The sequence below is a fragment of the Mycteria americana genome, chromosome 1 (assembly GCF_035582795.1).
Source record: "Mycteria americana isolate JAX WOST 10 ecotype Jacksonville Zoo and Gardens chromosome 1, USCA_MyAme_1.0, whole genome shotgun sequence".
NCBI lineage: Eukaryota > Metazoa > Chordata > Aves > Ciconiiformes > Ciconiidae > Mycteria > Mycteria americana.
The window spans coordinates 51,530,697-51,544,563 of NC_134365.1; the positions used below are offsets into that span (position 1 = coordinate 51,530,697).

General features: G+C 39.9%; 1 protein-coding gene across 3 annotated transcripts in view; it reads right to left on the minus strand.

Moving 5' to 3' along the window:
• Nucleotides 1-1,520: 1,520 nt before the first annotated feature.
• The window catches only part of TMCC3 (transmembrane and coiled-coil domain family 3), a 150,130-nt gene continuing 137,783 nt past the window's right edge, over nt 1,521-13,867 (minus strand). For all 3 annotated transcript variants that reach the window (XM_075497203.1, XM_075497210.1, XM_075497195.1), the window contains exons 2-4: nt 7,447-8,345; nt 5,799-5,934; nt 1,521-3,039 (exon numbers count right to left, since the gene is read on the minus strand). In XM_075497203.1, the coding sequence (XP_075353318.1) occupies nt 2,737-3,039; nt 5,799-5,934; nt 7,447-8,345 (1,338 nt within the window). In that variant the 3' untranslated portion in view covers nt 1,521-2,736. The remainder of the gene's footprint in view (nt 3,040-5,798; nt 5,935-7,446; nt 8,346-13,867) is intronic.

Below are 13,867 nucleotides of genomic sequence, written 5' to 3' on the forward strand. Positions count from 1 at the left end.
GTGGTCAAACCAGAAGGTGGCTATGCAAACTGAATTCAAGAATGGAGATTATTATAAAGATGGCAAGAAAACACCATGAGGAGTCACAGCTTTCTGAGGATCAGTACCAGGACTCTTGGTTTTTTGTAATGGATGTATAATCTTGTAGCCTATGGAAATGAGGGAGTAAAAAAAGTCATAGGGCTGATTAGTAAAATGGGTGGTGGAATTTAGGAAAAGACTTCAGAAAGGAAGGGACTCTGAATAGAAGCAGACTCATTGCCTAAAGAAATGGAAAGTACAGACTATAAAAAGACATTACACACCTTTTCAAAAATGAAGATAGGAACTATTAAAACAGTGGAAAAGACCAAGAGCATCTCAGGACACATCAAAAGGGCATAAAAATAAACCAAGGGAAACTCGTTCTTGTCATGTAAAGGCCAGGGAAGAACTACTTCTTTTTTCCTTTTAATCTTTTTAACATTGTGGAAGGGACTTCCCTGTGAAGATAAGTTCATGAGCTGCATTGGTGGGAGCAAACTCCTCAGTTTATGAGCTGGCTGTAAAAGGAGGCTAAGTGCAGGTACTTGGAAGGTGGGGGTGAAGGCCTGTTGCAATGCACGCATACAGTGCTGAAATGGGTTAAGAGACATGAGAAGAAAGGTCTCCCTGAACTGAACAGCAGCAGGAGCACATGCAACAATTAAGACAGAGAAGTTTTATACATAACACAATACCGCTTTTCCTTCTTCAGAGGATACCAGGAATATAGGGGTAAAGGCAAAGAGGGAAAAAAAAAATGGAAAAGAATAATGTATCTATATAGTAATTCTTCCTGACAGCCAGGGATAAACCAATTGGTAAGTCTGGGCTTCATAAAGGCATATCCCTCTCAGCAGGACTTTTGCTTTCCACTCTACCTTCCTCTCAAGATGAGGCAGGGCTGGGTTAGGATAACATGGGTGTGCCTGATCTGATCCACTTCCGGTGCCTGTGAGCCAGCACAATCCTTCCTGATTTCTCTGTTCAAAGATGTAGCACATATAAAGAATTCTTTAATGATTTTTAAAGTGTTTTAATTGAATTTTCTAAATGCTGAGTTATATCATTATTTATGCAGTTAATTCTGCCCTTCCTTCAGTCCCTGAAGCCACAAAATGTAACTGTATTCACTGTTAAGCCAATGGTGGTAAAATGTCAAAGTTCTTCCCCTGCCTCCCCTCCCCACTCCCTTTCCTCAGAATAAGGTTTTCTGAATTTCTACACCAACTATTGCACTTGATTAAAAACAAATACACACATCGAGTAAACCCCTCCCCCTCCCCACCCCATAAAACCAGCATAACAAATACTGCAACTGAAAAGAAAATCTGTTGTGACAATTTTTTTCAAAGTAAGCAACACTGAACATCGAATAACTGGAGACACTGTCTTTATTTTTCATTTAACAGCGAGTGGAGAATAATTCTGGTTGTAGTGGTTTGGTTTGGGGGGTGGGTGGGTTTGTTGTTGTTTTGGTTTTTTTTATATTAAAAGATCTTGTTTTACACCATGGCTGAAAGCCAAGCAGATTTCAGGGAAAGCTTTTTACAGTTCTTAAATCAAGCAAAATAAATTCCAGTAAGAAAACAAAACAGACCCTGTCTCCCAGTAGTGGTACTGTATGCTAATACATTATATTCAGGAATGTTTGTCAAGAGAGTCTGCACAGTGTTTGTATATTTACAGAAGTTTAACTCCCTGCTCCCCTAAGGACCTGTTCCCTCATGCTTCTTCCACATTCCTTAATCTGACAAAAGAAAGAGAAATCCACTGTACCCAGAGTCCCACCACTTGTCTTCTTTGCATTCAGTTAGAGCACCCCAACAATGCAGTGCTAACAAAGGCTAACCTAAATTTGCCTTTCTGTGCACTCTTTCCCCTTGCAGGTTGCAGGGCTTGAAGCAAGTGAGTGCTTTGGTCTGCACAACAACATACCCACCAGTTACTTGTTTCTTTACTCCTTTACAAAGTGGCCTGGAGATCTTGTCATTCAATTCAGTTCATCTTTGGAAGCCTTATGCCACATTTATGTGTTTCCTGAGTGTGATAAGGAACAGTGCCAGGGTAGAACAACCACTAACTGTGGTCAATAGTCATCACTGGTCTAATTTACAAACACTAAACTCTCTGTGCAAAGGGTTACTAGCAGAAGCATCAAGTTTTGCTGGTCCTGAAAACTTGAAACCTCATTTGCAAATACCCATTAATTTAGAATCAGAAACTAATAATACATATGAGTGTATAATTTGGCTTATCATTCTAACTGGATTCAGAGAGAAAATTCACTTATTAGTCTAACAGGGCTGATACACATTATGGTGCACTCCCTCCAGATCACACTCTTTGCACTCCAGTCCAGTAGAAAGCACACCTGACATTTGCAGTTGCTTGGATCCCTCCCAGAGCATCATACCATCTTTTGTGGCTGTGGGTTTGTAAAGTGGAAAACCCGCTGGATTAAGGCAGAAGACTGACATAAGCGAGCAGGTCATCACAGACGTAGCCAGTTAGACACAGTCCGATTGAACAGGCAACTGACTGCCAAGTATGCATTTATGTATTTACACCGTAAAGTTCAAGAGTCTTTGTAGCCTTCTCCATCCAGTCTGCACATTTAAACTGGCAAAAAATAATTTGTATACATATAGCACTTAAAAAAAACAGGGAGGGGAAGAAAAAAGAAGAAAAAAAAAAGCAGCCAGACCAGCAGCTTCATCTTGGTATAATCATCCTTTCTATGGCACAAATGATATGATCCCAGTTTTTACAAAATATTGCCAGCAGCGTCACTGCGAAAAAAGTGCAAATGATATGAAAACGGCTCTTCATCATAGGAGCAATGAACTTCGCAATCGTAGAAACGCACACTAAGATGACAGTCATGAAGGCCAGGATAACATTTATACATTTCCCCAGGAGCACTTTGGCATTAACTGTTTCGGACTGCTGTGCTTGCTGTTCTTGCTGATGGAGCTCCAACTTTGAAACCCGGGTCTGGCATGATTCCAAGGCTTCCTAGAGACAGAAAACAAGAGTTAGGGCAGCTGTATTTCCATACACCACTTTTTGCATTTTACCTGCAGAGCCATCCATCAGCTAGACTAGAAGCATAATTTATTATAGACTCCTAAAACTTGAATGAACCACCAACTCTTTTAAAAATAAATGCACATATATATCTGCATGTGTGTATCACTGCCGGCTCAGGCATAGTCAAGTCTGACAACAATGTCCAAATGTAGTTTTTACATTTTTTCATGCTTCAGAAAAAGTATCATAACTCTAATGTTCATGACAGATAATGTTTCCTGCATATACTGATGAGATAAAGTACTGGGAAAGCTGTTGCCATGGCAACTTTCACTGCATTAAAACAGCATCAAAGTTAGTTTCTTTGTATATGCTATAGAAAACATTAGGGTAGTACAGGCTTGCTGTGACACTAATTAAATCTACTTTGCAACATGTACCATTTGGTTTACAGCAGCTCTCTGGTCTACATTACTTTTTGTCTCAAGGCCACCCATTGTACAGTGCTGGGATGGGGTCCTCAGTAAGAGATTGCCTTCTCCCTCTGTCAGTGTGAAGGCTCATTAAACCATACCCCAAGTGGGCAGTGTGCAGCGGAGACAGTGGAGAAATCTGTGCTGATGTTTTTATGGGATTCTCTCTCTCCACGATATATTCCACTTCACATTTTGTTCTAAAGAAAGCAGACCTTGCTCTTCTGCTTGAGGGTGGACTAATAATGGTCTTTGAGTAAAATGGTTCCTAAGTCACTAACCCCACACTTAAGCCCTCTCAAAGTGAAACATGGAAAAATTTCCAACTGCTTCACTTACTTGCCAAAATGCCACTTTTTGCTGGAGTTGGGACTTGGGCACCACCATGTAACACGGTGCAAGGCTATAATTTAATGAGATGGATCAACTGGACATAACCTTTCACCACTGTGTAAAAGCGAAAAATTATGCTCCAGCATCCCTACTTCCTTCCCCAGTCTCAAATTCCAACCATTTTCCTTGTACTGGCAGGGTTGTTCACCTGATCACACAGTAAGCTGATTCAACCCAATCCTCCATGTAAAAACAAAGATGCAAAACCACTGCACAGAGGGTTATTAGCTTTCTTTGGCTGGGTCAGTTCTCCTTTGTTTCGGCAGGTTGAACTGGATTACCATGTGACCAGCCAGGCACCAAAGTCAGCGCAAAGCATGTGGCACAGCACCTTACAAAAGGCTGCTTCCTTTCACTGTTCTAGGAATTAGTAATAATATAGAAGACAGTTCTTAATGGGTGGCACAAAGTCCCTTAGGGTTCATGCATGCTCTCCACTACACACTAAAGAATTTTCCTGGTCTTTCTTCCACTCTGACCATAAGTTATTCTGAAATCATCCCATGTTGCTTTAGAGAAAGTCCAGCTGTAGAAGTCTGATACCTGCAGTTCTGCATTGAGAGGCTGAGCAAGTGTTTTAAAAACAATCTGCCCATCCTTTAGGGACAGAGTGCTCCAAAGTTAGGTTGTTACTTAAAATATCCACAACTCAAATGTTTTTACTCTATTTTAGCTTATTTGCCAAGAGACAGGTTTAAACAGGCCCAATTGTACAGAGATAAAAGAAACAAGGCTGTATCAACATAGCACTTCAATTAGTTTTAAAAGTCTCTGACACTCCTCCAGGGTTCTGCTAATGAGTTAGTGAACATTTCACAGCCCTTCTGCTAGAGAACTCGGGTCTCATTCAGTTTTTACATCCTCAAGATGCCTTCACAGAAAGAGTGCTGCATGAGACACCTCTCTTTAAACCTACAAAGGAAGCTATGATATGCTTAGATGCAGTATCATCCCTTTCCCACTCGGTTCCCAGGGGCTTCCTGACTCTCACACCAATCAGGAAACAGTGTGATCGGCCTGCTGCTTGCACTCTCTATGTTTAGAAATGTGAGTGCAGGGGTGTACAGGACAGGGTGTTTTGGGGTTTTTTGGGGTGGTTTGTTTTTGTTTGGGGTTTTTTTGTTTTTTTTTTTTTTTTTTTTTTTTTTTACTATCTGAGCCAATACAAGACAATCTTTGAGCATTCCTCAGTTGTTAGTGAATTTAAACCCAAGGTAAGGCAAAACAATGTTTTCACCATTTTTTACCACTTGCTCAGACTTTGGTAGAAATATTGTAGTATGTAACTACATGCTGTCAAAACAAACTTGTAGAAATTATTACTGGCTTTTGATTGAAGCCAGACATGACTACAACTGATCGCTGAGTGAACACACCTTGCAGCTTTGATTATAGGGGGCCATTGTGACCATGGATTAAATTATAACTGGCAAATCTACAAGTCTATTTATCAGTCACCTCTCTTATTTTTTACCTTAATTTATAATAAAACTTGCCAGTGATATGACTACATATTGTTGAAAGTCTGAGCAAGAGGTTTGTGTTAGGACATTGTCAAAAGTAGCATTTTACACAATACAAGGAGACTCAATTCCTTCCTCCTCTGGTGCAAGAAACGAAAACAGGCCATTCTTCATCTGCAAGTCTGCCTAGGCTATATCATCAATTCCAGCAGATAAAATTCTGAATCCATTGAAACAAAGGGAGACTGTCACCAATTTAAACGTGCTGGGATTCATCTTAAAACAGACAAAACACGGGCTTAAATCTTTCCCTAGACTCCTTACTACAAAGATGTAGAAAGATGCAAGTGTTTTACAGTACAAGATTTCTACAAAATGTTATAAGTTTATGATAAGGAAAAAAAAAAAAAAGTACCTGAACATCTCGTGATCGCTCATATGCCTGATATGCCACTTTCTCCTCTATGCTGGCTAGCTCTTGTTTCAAGTTTGCTGTCTCATGTTGATGAAGATCAGTGAGGTCATTTAACTGGTCTTCCAATCTTACGTATCTTATCAAGAAAAAAGGTCTAAATTTAGTGCGTTCTATTCAAGTAATGCTAAATCATGAAAACAATTACACATTTTAAAAGGTAACTTCTCAGCGTACTATGGATTCATCTGACTGGCTTTACAGAGCATATAGAGAAATCAGTAAAAACTTTGGAAACTCTCCATGAGCATTTATTCAGCAAACTGAAAGCCTTTTTTGAGTGTTACTTGCTGGCAGTGGGTGTTAAAAAGCAAATATTTGTACATCATTGGCAAATTATATGAACTATAAAACAGTGGCTAAGGGTATCCAACTCACATTTTTCCATTTCTCACTTCTCATTTAGACAAGAAGATACGGTTTCATAAGTAAGCTTGAGCCAGTTAACAGCTCGCCAGTAGCGAAAGGAAAAACATGTTGCCTGGATCCCCTCTCAAACACAACTGCAAGGTCCTGCCATTCGTGTACAGCCTGTTCTGGCATGTCTCTGAATGGTAAGCCATTTCAACTAAACCATCAGAAAACTAAAATTTTTTTTGTGAATTTATAACTTGGTTTAACACACAAACAGGCAAACACTGCAGTCGGCACAAAAATGATGGAGGCAAAATTGTCTAGCTATGGAAATGGTGGCAGGAGGCTTGAAATCTTAATGGCAATGAGCTGTCAGAAAAGGCCACTCTGCCTTCTCCTGAAACCAAGTCCTGAGTGCAGTAGGCCATTTCCTCTATTCTTTCCTCCCCCATGTTACCACCTGATATCCAGCCTTCCCTTGTATTTCAAGAAGTGTAAACAAGGAAAACATTAAATATTGCAATTCATACTGAGTTTTTGCCCACTAGCATAGTAAGACTTCAAGAATCAACACTTACTTTAACAAGCAATATGACAAATGGGATATAGGTACAGCAGGTGCAAGCCCTCTGTAGAGCATATCTCACTTCCCACAGTGGATGATAAAGGAATTAATTGCCAAGTAACAAATGCAAGAAGTTGTACTACAGCACTTAAAATTACATTTCACAGCCATGCGCTACACCAGGGTACAAAGTGACATTGCATCCACAAGATAGCAATGTGTCTGAGAAGTATTTGGACAAGGTACTCAGGACTAAAGGGTATATTTATCAGCTGTAAGTCAGCTCTGCTATACCGTAGACTGATTAGCATTTTCAAGTTGCAATAGATCAGAATTCTTCCACCAGTTACAAAACAATTGGCATCTCCTATACGCAGTGTTCTCATAATACAATATGCCAGTAAGATGTCAGATGGGGGAATTTTCTGACAAGCCTTTGACAGAAGGCAAAGAACTACCACATCATTTGATAGGAAATATTAATGTTCTACATGTATTTTCAGTTATTGGAAGGAGTGGAACATTTTGGTACCAGATAATCACTGGGATTATTTTTTCCTCTTGCTTCTGAAATAATCACACACACAAGCACACACCCACACTTACACTTTCCAAGTAGCTTCTATACCCATTCAAAAGTCATTTCAAGAGAACAGTTAAAAAAAAAAATACCTATATCTTTCCTCTTGTAACATCTGAGAAATAAAGCCATAGTCTCTTTTAAATTGTGCTTTTAAATTCTCAATATCGTCAGCTAATTGGGACTGTGTCTCCTTAATTTCCCTTAGTTCCTCCAAAATCATGGAAAGCTTTCCTTGGCTGTCCAGGGTACTTGCCACAGCAGGACCAAAGGAAGTATTCCCGTTACTATCTGCTGAGCCAGAGGTCCCGCTTGAGCATTCATCATCGCTAACATATTTTGGTTTGGCAACAATGGTGGCACTTCCCCCATACGTTCTAGAACTCGTTTCAGGCCGAAATTCATCCAAGGTATTTTTGAGATGAGCAATGTTGTCTGCACTACCAAATTTGTTTCGTATCAGGTTTGCAAACTCTCTAGACTTGCTGAAAACAAAGACAGGTGGTGTCAAGGATACACCTGGCACACCCGACTTGCTGCTCTCTGTTCCATGCCCAAAGGTACGAGGCTTTCCATGCTGAGTATCTTTCAAGTTATCTTTGGAAGTATCCTTAGTACTTTTGGAAGATCCATTTTGTTCAATATCCTTGAGCTTTTTGTGATACTGTTCCAATTTCTTCTGCAGCTGGGCAATGGAGTGGGCAGATTTCTGGTTCTTTTTCTCAAAGACTTGTTTAATGCGCCCGGCCTGTTGCTTGTCTGCACTGTTTACCAGTTTCAAATACTCAGCCACGTTTCCATCTCGAGCTGTTTGTTCAACTTTGATTTGTTCTGTAACCTTGAGGATTTTCTGTTTCAAGCTATCTGCACTGAGTTTGACTTTGTGAAACTCTAGGACCCCATCTGGTACATCAAAGTTCAGGTTGGTGTCAGAGCCTCCACGGCGAATGTTAAGTGGTAAACTCAGGGTATTCATGTCATGTCTTTCCACCTGAGGAGAGAGAAAAGAGATAAATGGAATTTGAATTTTACTTTTTTAAATACAACTTTCAGTTTCCTTTTCTACATGTAATTATAACAAGTACACAATATAAAGTAGCTTATAGTAGCAAAACAGAAATTTCCTCGTATAAAGTCAAAGCTACAGGGGAGGCATGAGACAAGAATGACCTAACCAGAATAGCTTCATCCCTATTAGTATCTCGTGCTAGCCTCTGTGACAAAGAAGGTACATTTCATTAAAGCTGCCACAACATCCTATCTATACAGACTGCTTAACAGACACTCTAGCCGTAATGGGTTTTCAGAGCTTTGAGACCAGAGGGAATTAATACAATTGCTCAGGCAAGACCATTGCAGAGACAAGGCAGAAGCTGTATTAAAGTATCTTTTAAAGATGCATTTGTGAAATACTTTAACTACTCTTTGCTTCAAAATGCCTGACATCCTATGTTAAAAGGTTGATTTCCAACTACAGTATTTATTATTGCCTATAACACTGAAGATCTTGCAGCAAGACCCATGCATACATACATGTCCAGTGATCACCATTCAATCTTTTCCTTGATTAAAAACCACAATTAAGCATTGCTGTAAGGCTTGTTTTCTCATCCTTGCACAGTTTTGGTGGCACTCCCAGAAATTCTCTTCAGTATCCCTGTATTTCCCTTAAAATATGGGCTCAGGAACCAGACATGGTGTCGTACTGTTAATGACATGCATCATGCACAGATTGATCAGGAGAACTATTCTCACCCTGTGTCTATCATGACAGGTTACAAACACAGAGGGGGTAATACAGCCATAAAATTGGATCTGTATCCGACCATTTCAGAGGCAAGATCATCTCTACTCCTACTTTATATTCTTATCCTTATATTACTGAGTATTACAGTACTTTTTTTTCTTCTTTTTCTTTTGCTACTGCACTGCTCAGAGTGCAAACCTTTTTATGCAAACATAGAAGTTCACATTCACCAACCTCTAAGAAAAATGGACACTTGAAAAATGCAAACTGAAGAGTTCTGGAGTTGACAAGTTCTTCTGGAGCATATTGGTTAATGGTGACCTTTAAGACTTGGACTCTATTCCACGGATTAAACTGTGGTTTAAAGCTATTAGTGCTGTGGCCTAATAGCTCTGGACTTTACCAGCTTGTTAAAAATAATTGATGTTGAATCATATGCTTAATTATTAAAGAGGTGCAAATAATTTTTATAAATATTTAAGAATTGTGTATGATTTAATATCATCAGTCATACACGCTTCACAGAATATCCACTTTACTGATGAGATCTCATTTTAGCATTTGCACATGACACACATGGATGGCATTCTATATTCAGGGTCATACCTAATCTAAAGACTGACAAAAATCACAAGTGTCAAAATCAACTTCCATTTTTATTGATTTTTTTAAAATTGAACAAGTCTTAGAAATATAACTAGTAGAAAAATAAAAAGTGATCTGTAAAAGCTATTAAAGTGATAACACTCATAATACTGTTGTGGTAGCCAAAACATGCATTTAATATAAGCAAAAATAGTTTGACATAGGATACTTGTATCTTTGGCTCATACACCAAAGAAAAGCAATCAAGGCAAATAACTGAAAAGCTTAGACACTAGATCTGTACCCCATATTGCAAATATTTCCTTAAATGGATTTACTGGGTCTGGACAAATTCAGCAGAGAGAAAAAGCTCAGTATAAAACAATAGTTTCCGGAAACAACCTAAGACATTTTTGAACAAGCTTTGGCACAAAATTATACTGTAATAAATCACCGAATTGCATGTACACACAAGACAGATCCATCACTGATGTCACTCAGGATAAGCTGTACATACTTCCAAGAATGGGTGGGTCTATCTCTAACCTTTATACAGCATTAAATGTTTACTTCCTTAGTACAAAATAGTCTAAAAATATATTGTAATAATTGGATACATGCCCAAACCAGATCCCTTCTCCCTTATGTCCTCTCCCTCACTGGAGTCTCTAGCGGTCAGCAAGGTCTATCATCACCATGCGCCCCCTGCCTTCCTGGAACTTCAAGGTCACAACGTCAATAGAGATAAAAAGAACAATAGCGTCAAGGGAATACACCTGCTGAAAGTTGCATTGCTTTTGGAGTTGAGAAACTCAATTAGCATGTGGCACATCTACTTCTGAAATGAGTAAAACTAATCATAGGGTCAATTTAAATTTAGTGAGGTTTAGAAAAGAATTGTGTTTAGATTCCCAAAACACTACTAGGTGTAGTTTTTTAGCTTACTGGACTGAGAGCTCACCAAGGGTACAGAAAAGCCATATCCAAGACATTCTGCTATCTGATTGTATGTGGCCAAAATGGCAGTTGTCCTCCTGCCATCATGATGCAAGGTTGGGTCAAGCAACAGAGGCTCTTAAAATCTTCTCTTGATATAATACACCTTTTTGTTGGTGGGGTGGATTTTTTGGGGGTTTTGTGGGGTGTTGTTGTTGTTGGCTGTTTTTGTGTAGGTTTCCAGGGGAGAGGGTTTGTTTTTTGGGTTTGTTATTTTTGTTTGGGTTTTTTGTTGTTTTGTTTTAAATCAGAAGCAAGCAGACACTGGAGGACCCTGGTATCTCTAGACAAGTGGCCTATCACCTGTCTTCTGTCTTGATGAGGTAGAACAGTTTGGCAAAGATTCATTTGTGATTGCTTTATAGCTCAACAGTAATGTTACCCCAAGACACCAGAGGTCCAATTTCAAATTCTCTCTCAAATCCTACCCCAGAGCCTCCTTGCTGCAACAGTCTTGTCTTGAGATGAGAAGAATTACCCTCTGTGTACCTTCCTGAAGCACTGTAAATGTAGCTTGCGCTTCCTGCTGTATCGTATGCCCAGTTCTTCATACTGAGAAGACTGTCAGTAGGAGTCTGGGATGCTACCTTATCCCCACAGGGACTGGCACACTCTCCTGTGATGTGGGCTGAAATCCTCCCACATGCAGGAGACTGAACGCACATCCCCCTCAAACTACACGAGTGCTCTTCCAGCTATGCTATGGGAAAGATGATGAATGCCATCATACGGATGGCAGGAACAATGGTACGCATTGTTCCTTCTGTGACTCTTGGGTCACCAGAGCCTGACAAGGGCACCAAGCTGTTAATAATGAAGAAGTTGTTGAGAGATTGATTTGTTTTTTAAGATTTCCATTGTGACTGCCAAAAGAAAAAAAAAAATATATACACACACACATAGTAGTGGTCCCAATAGCCAAAACAACCTATCTGGGACCAGCCGTATTTTTGGAAGTGGGAAGCACTTAAAGAAAAAAGAATGGAATCATCATACATCTCTCCTATCACGATAACAATTAATAGCGAGCTGGGGATTAGCTATAGATGAAAGGAAGCAGTCCCAAGACAAGTGCTAACACAAGGAAGGCAATGTACCAGCCCAGAGCCTGAGGAAATATGAGGCACATGTCCAGGATCTGGTTTCAAGGAAAAACAGGGAAAAAATATTTGCACATGGTTACTGGGATAGCTATAGCTGATGTTAGCCTGAAAGAAGAAATCTGATGCTTGGAGAGACCACTGCATTTTATGGAGCAGTTCACATATGCACTTTGCTACAACCCAGTTGAGAACTAATTGTAACATTTGTGCTGCTCAAAGACTAGCTTTTAAGAACAGTGATTTAGGAGTGCAGCAATTCAGGCTCCTTGCCTGCATCAGAGCCAGACACCACAGATAGGTACCTCTCAAGGGTAAAGCAACTTCATTCTGCCCAACCCCACTTCTTCCAAGGAGCTAAGCAGATCCCTGGCTGCATGGCCAGGCTGTTCATGCAGCCCATCCCAAACCAAAGTCCAGAGCTTCGAAAGAGATAGCAGAATAACTGCTTCGTGCAATGAACACAGGCGCACTTCTAGGAACCCTTCATTACGCATGAATTAGCAGGTATACCTTCCATCTTAAATGGTAAGTGGAGGGCTGGGCAAAAGGCAACCTGCCATTCATAAAGAAGCATTCGGAGCACAATAGTGCTTTGAAAAATCCAATCACAGAAGCAAGGATAGGGATTTTATCAGCATCATAACGATCCACATGTTTTCTTTCTCACCCTCAGCAAAAGCAAGCCAAAGCTCAGATTTGCAGGCCATGCTAACAATGAGCTCAGAGCACAAAAGGACCCATGTGCCCAAATGCAACAGGTAAGACTGTTGGAAAGGGGTTCCATATGGACAGGAACTGCTGAACGGGTGAGAGCATCGTGCTTAACAGCCTATGTAGATTGGCCATTATATCCTCTGGTTGCAAAATGCAAAGCAGACGTAGAAGGTTATTTCTTCCCCAAAAATCCTGGGTGGGATCCATTTGGGAGAAAGAAATCCATAGTGAATAGAGCATAGAGAGCATGCAGCCCACCCTCAAGCACACATCTCATGGCTGCTCAGATGAATCACTTCCTCTGTTCCACTGACTGTGTCAGTAGCTCTCCACTGACAAGTGAGAGCTCAGCCACCTATGTTTAGGTGTCAAAATGAATTCTGCTGTTTATTTCATAGATTTCTTTCATACTCTTCTAAGAAGTGGTTGAAAGAAGCACAGAGAAAAAGCATTTGCAAGACAGCGTCATTGACTGCATATACACATCAGGCTCCAGAAAGCACACGTCTTTGGGTTGCCTCACTAACAGAAGCAAACCATGAAGACACAAAGTGATCTACTTATTCAAATAGGCTCAGCTTAAAGGTGGTTGGTTTTTTTTTTCTTTTTTCCAAACAGCCTCATTACCATCATCAGTCATAGCTGTGAAAACTAAACAAAAGCTTATGATGACAATTTAAGTCTATCTTGCAAGACTTTTAGAGGGGTATCTGATTAGTGCTTAAAAAAGAATCCCATAAGAAACATACAAGATAGGATTAAGGCAGCTCTAAAGCTTTAGGGTTTAGCAACAGCAACAAAAATAATCAGGAGTAATTATCTTTTTGTCAAGAAGTATACATATACCAGAGGCACAGGGGTTCCAATGGGTAAAAGAGCATGCAGAGAAGGTTTTGGTACTTTTTCAGTATATTCCAAAGCAGGAATGTGTTTGGGGAGAGAGTTTTACCATCTCTTTCAAATTCACTGCTCCTTCTAAAACCCACAGGAGAAGAGTCCTTCATGGAAGGCTTAAAACAGTGCTTAATTATCATAAAAGGTTTTAAGTTATACAAAATCAGCCCCCAAAATTGCTGTACAGTATGTTACAGCAAAACACCTTCTGCTCATTTTTTTTTAAAGAGCTACTTTAACAGTAATATCTAGAAGTACCTACACTCAGAAAATCATACTAATAATCATGCAGAGGGTTGAGAATATAGGAATGGAAGGAGACAGCAAACCCTGCTTGTGCTTTTTACTGGGGAAATCGGAGATCCAGGGTAAATGATTTGTCTGAGAACACGTGGCAAACACTGATGGAGTCAAATAACACAGAAGGTTGTTCTTTTACCATCAACAGTTCCTCTATCACCTATCAAAAAGACA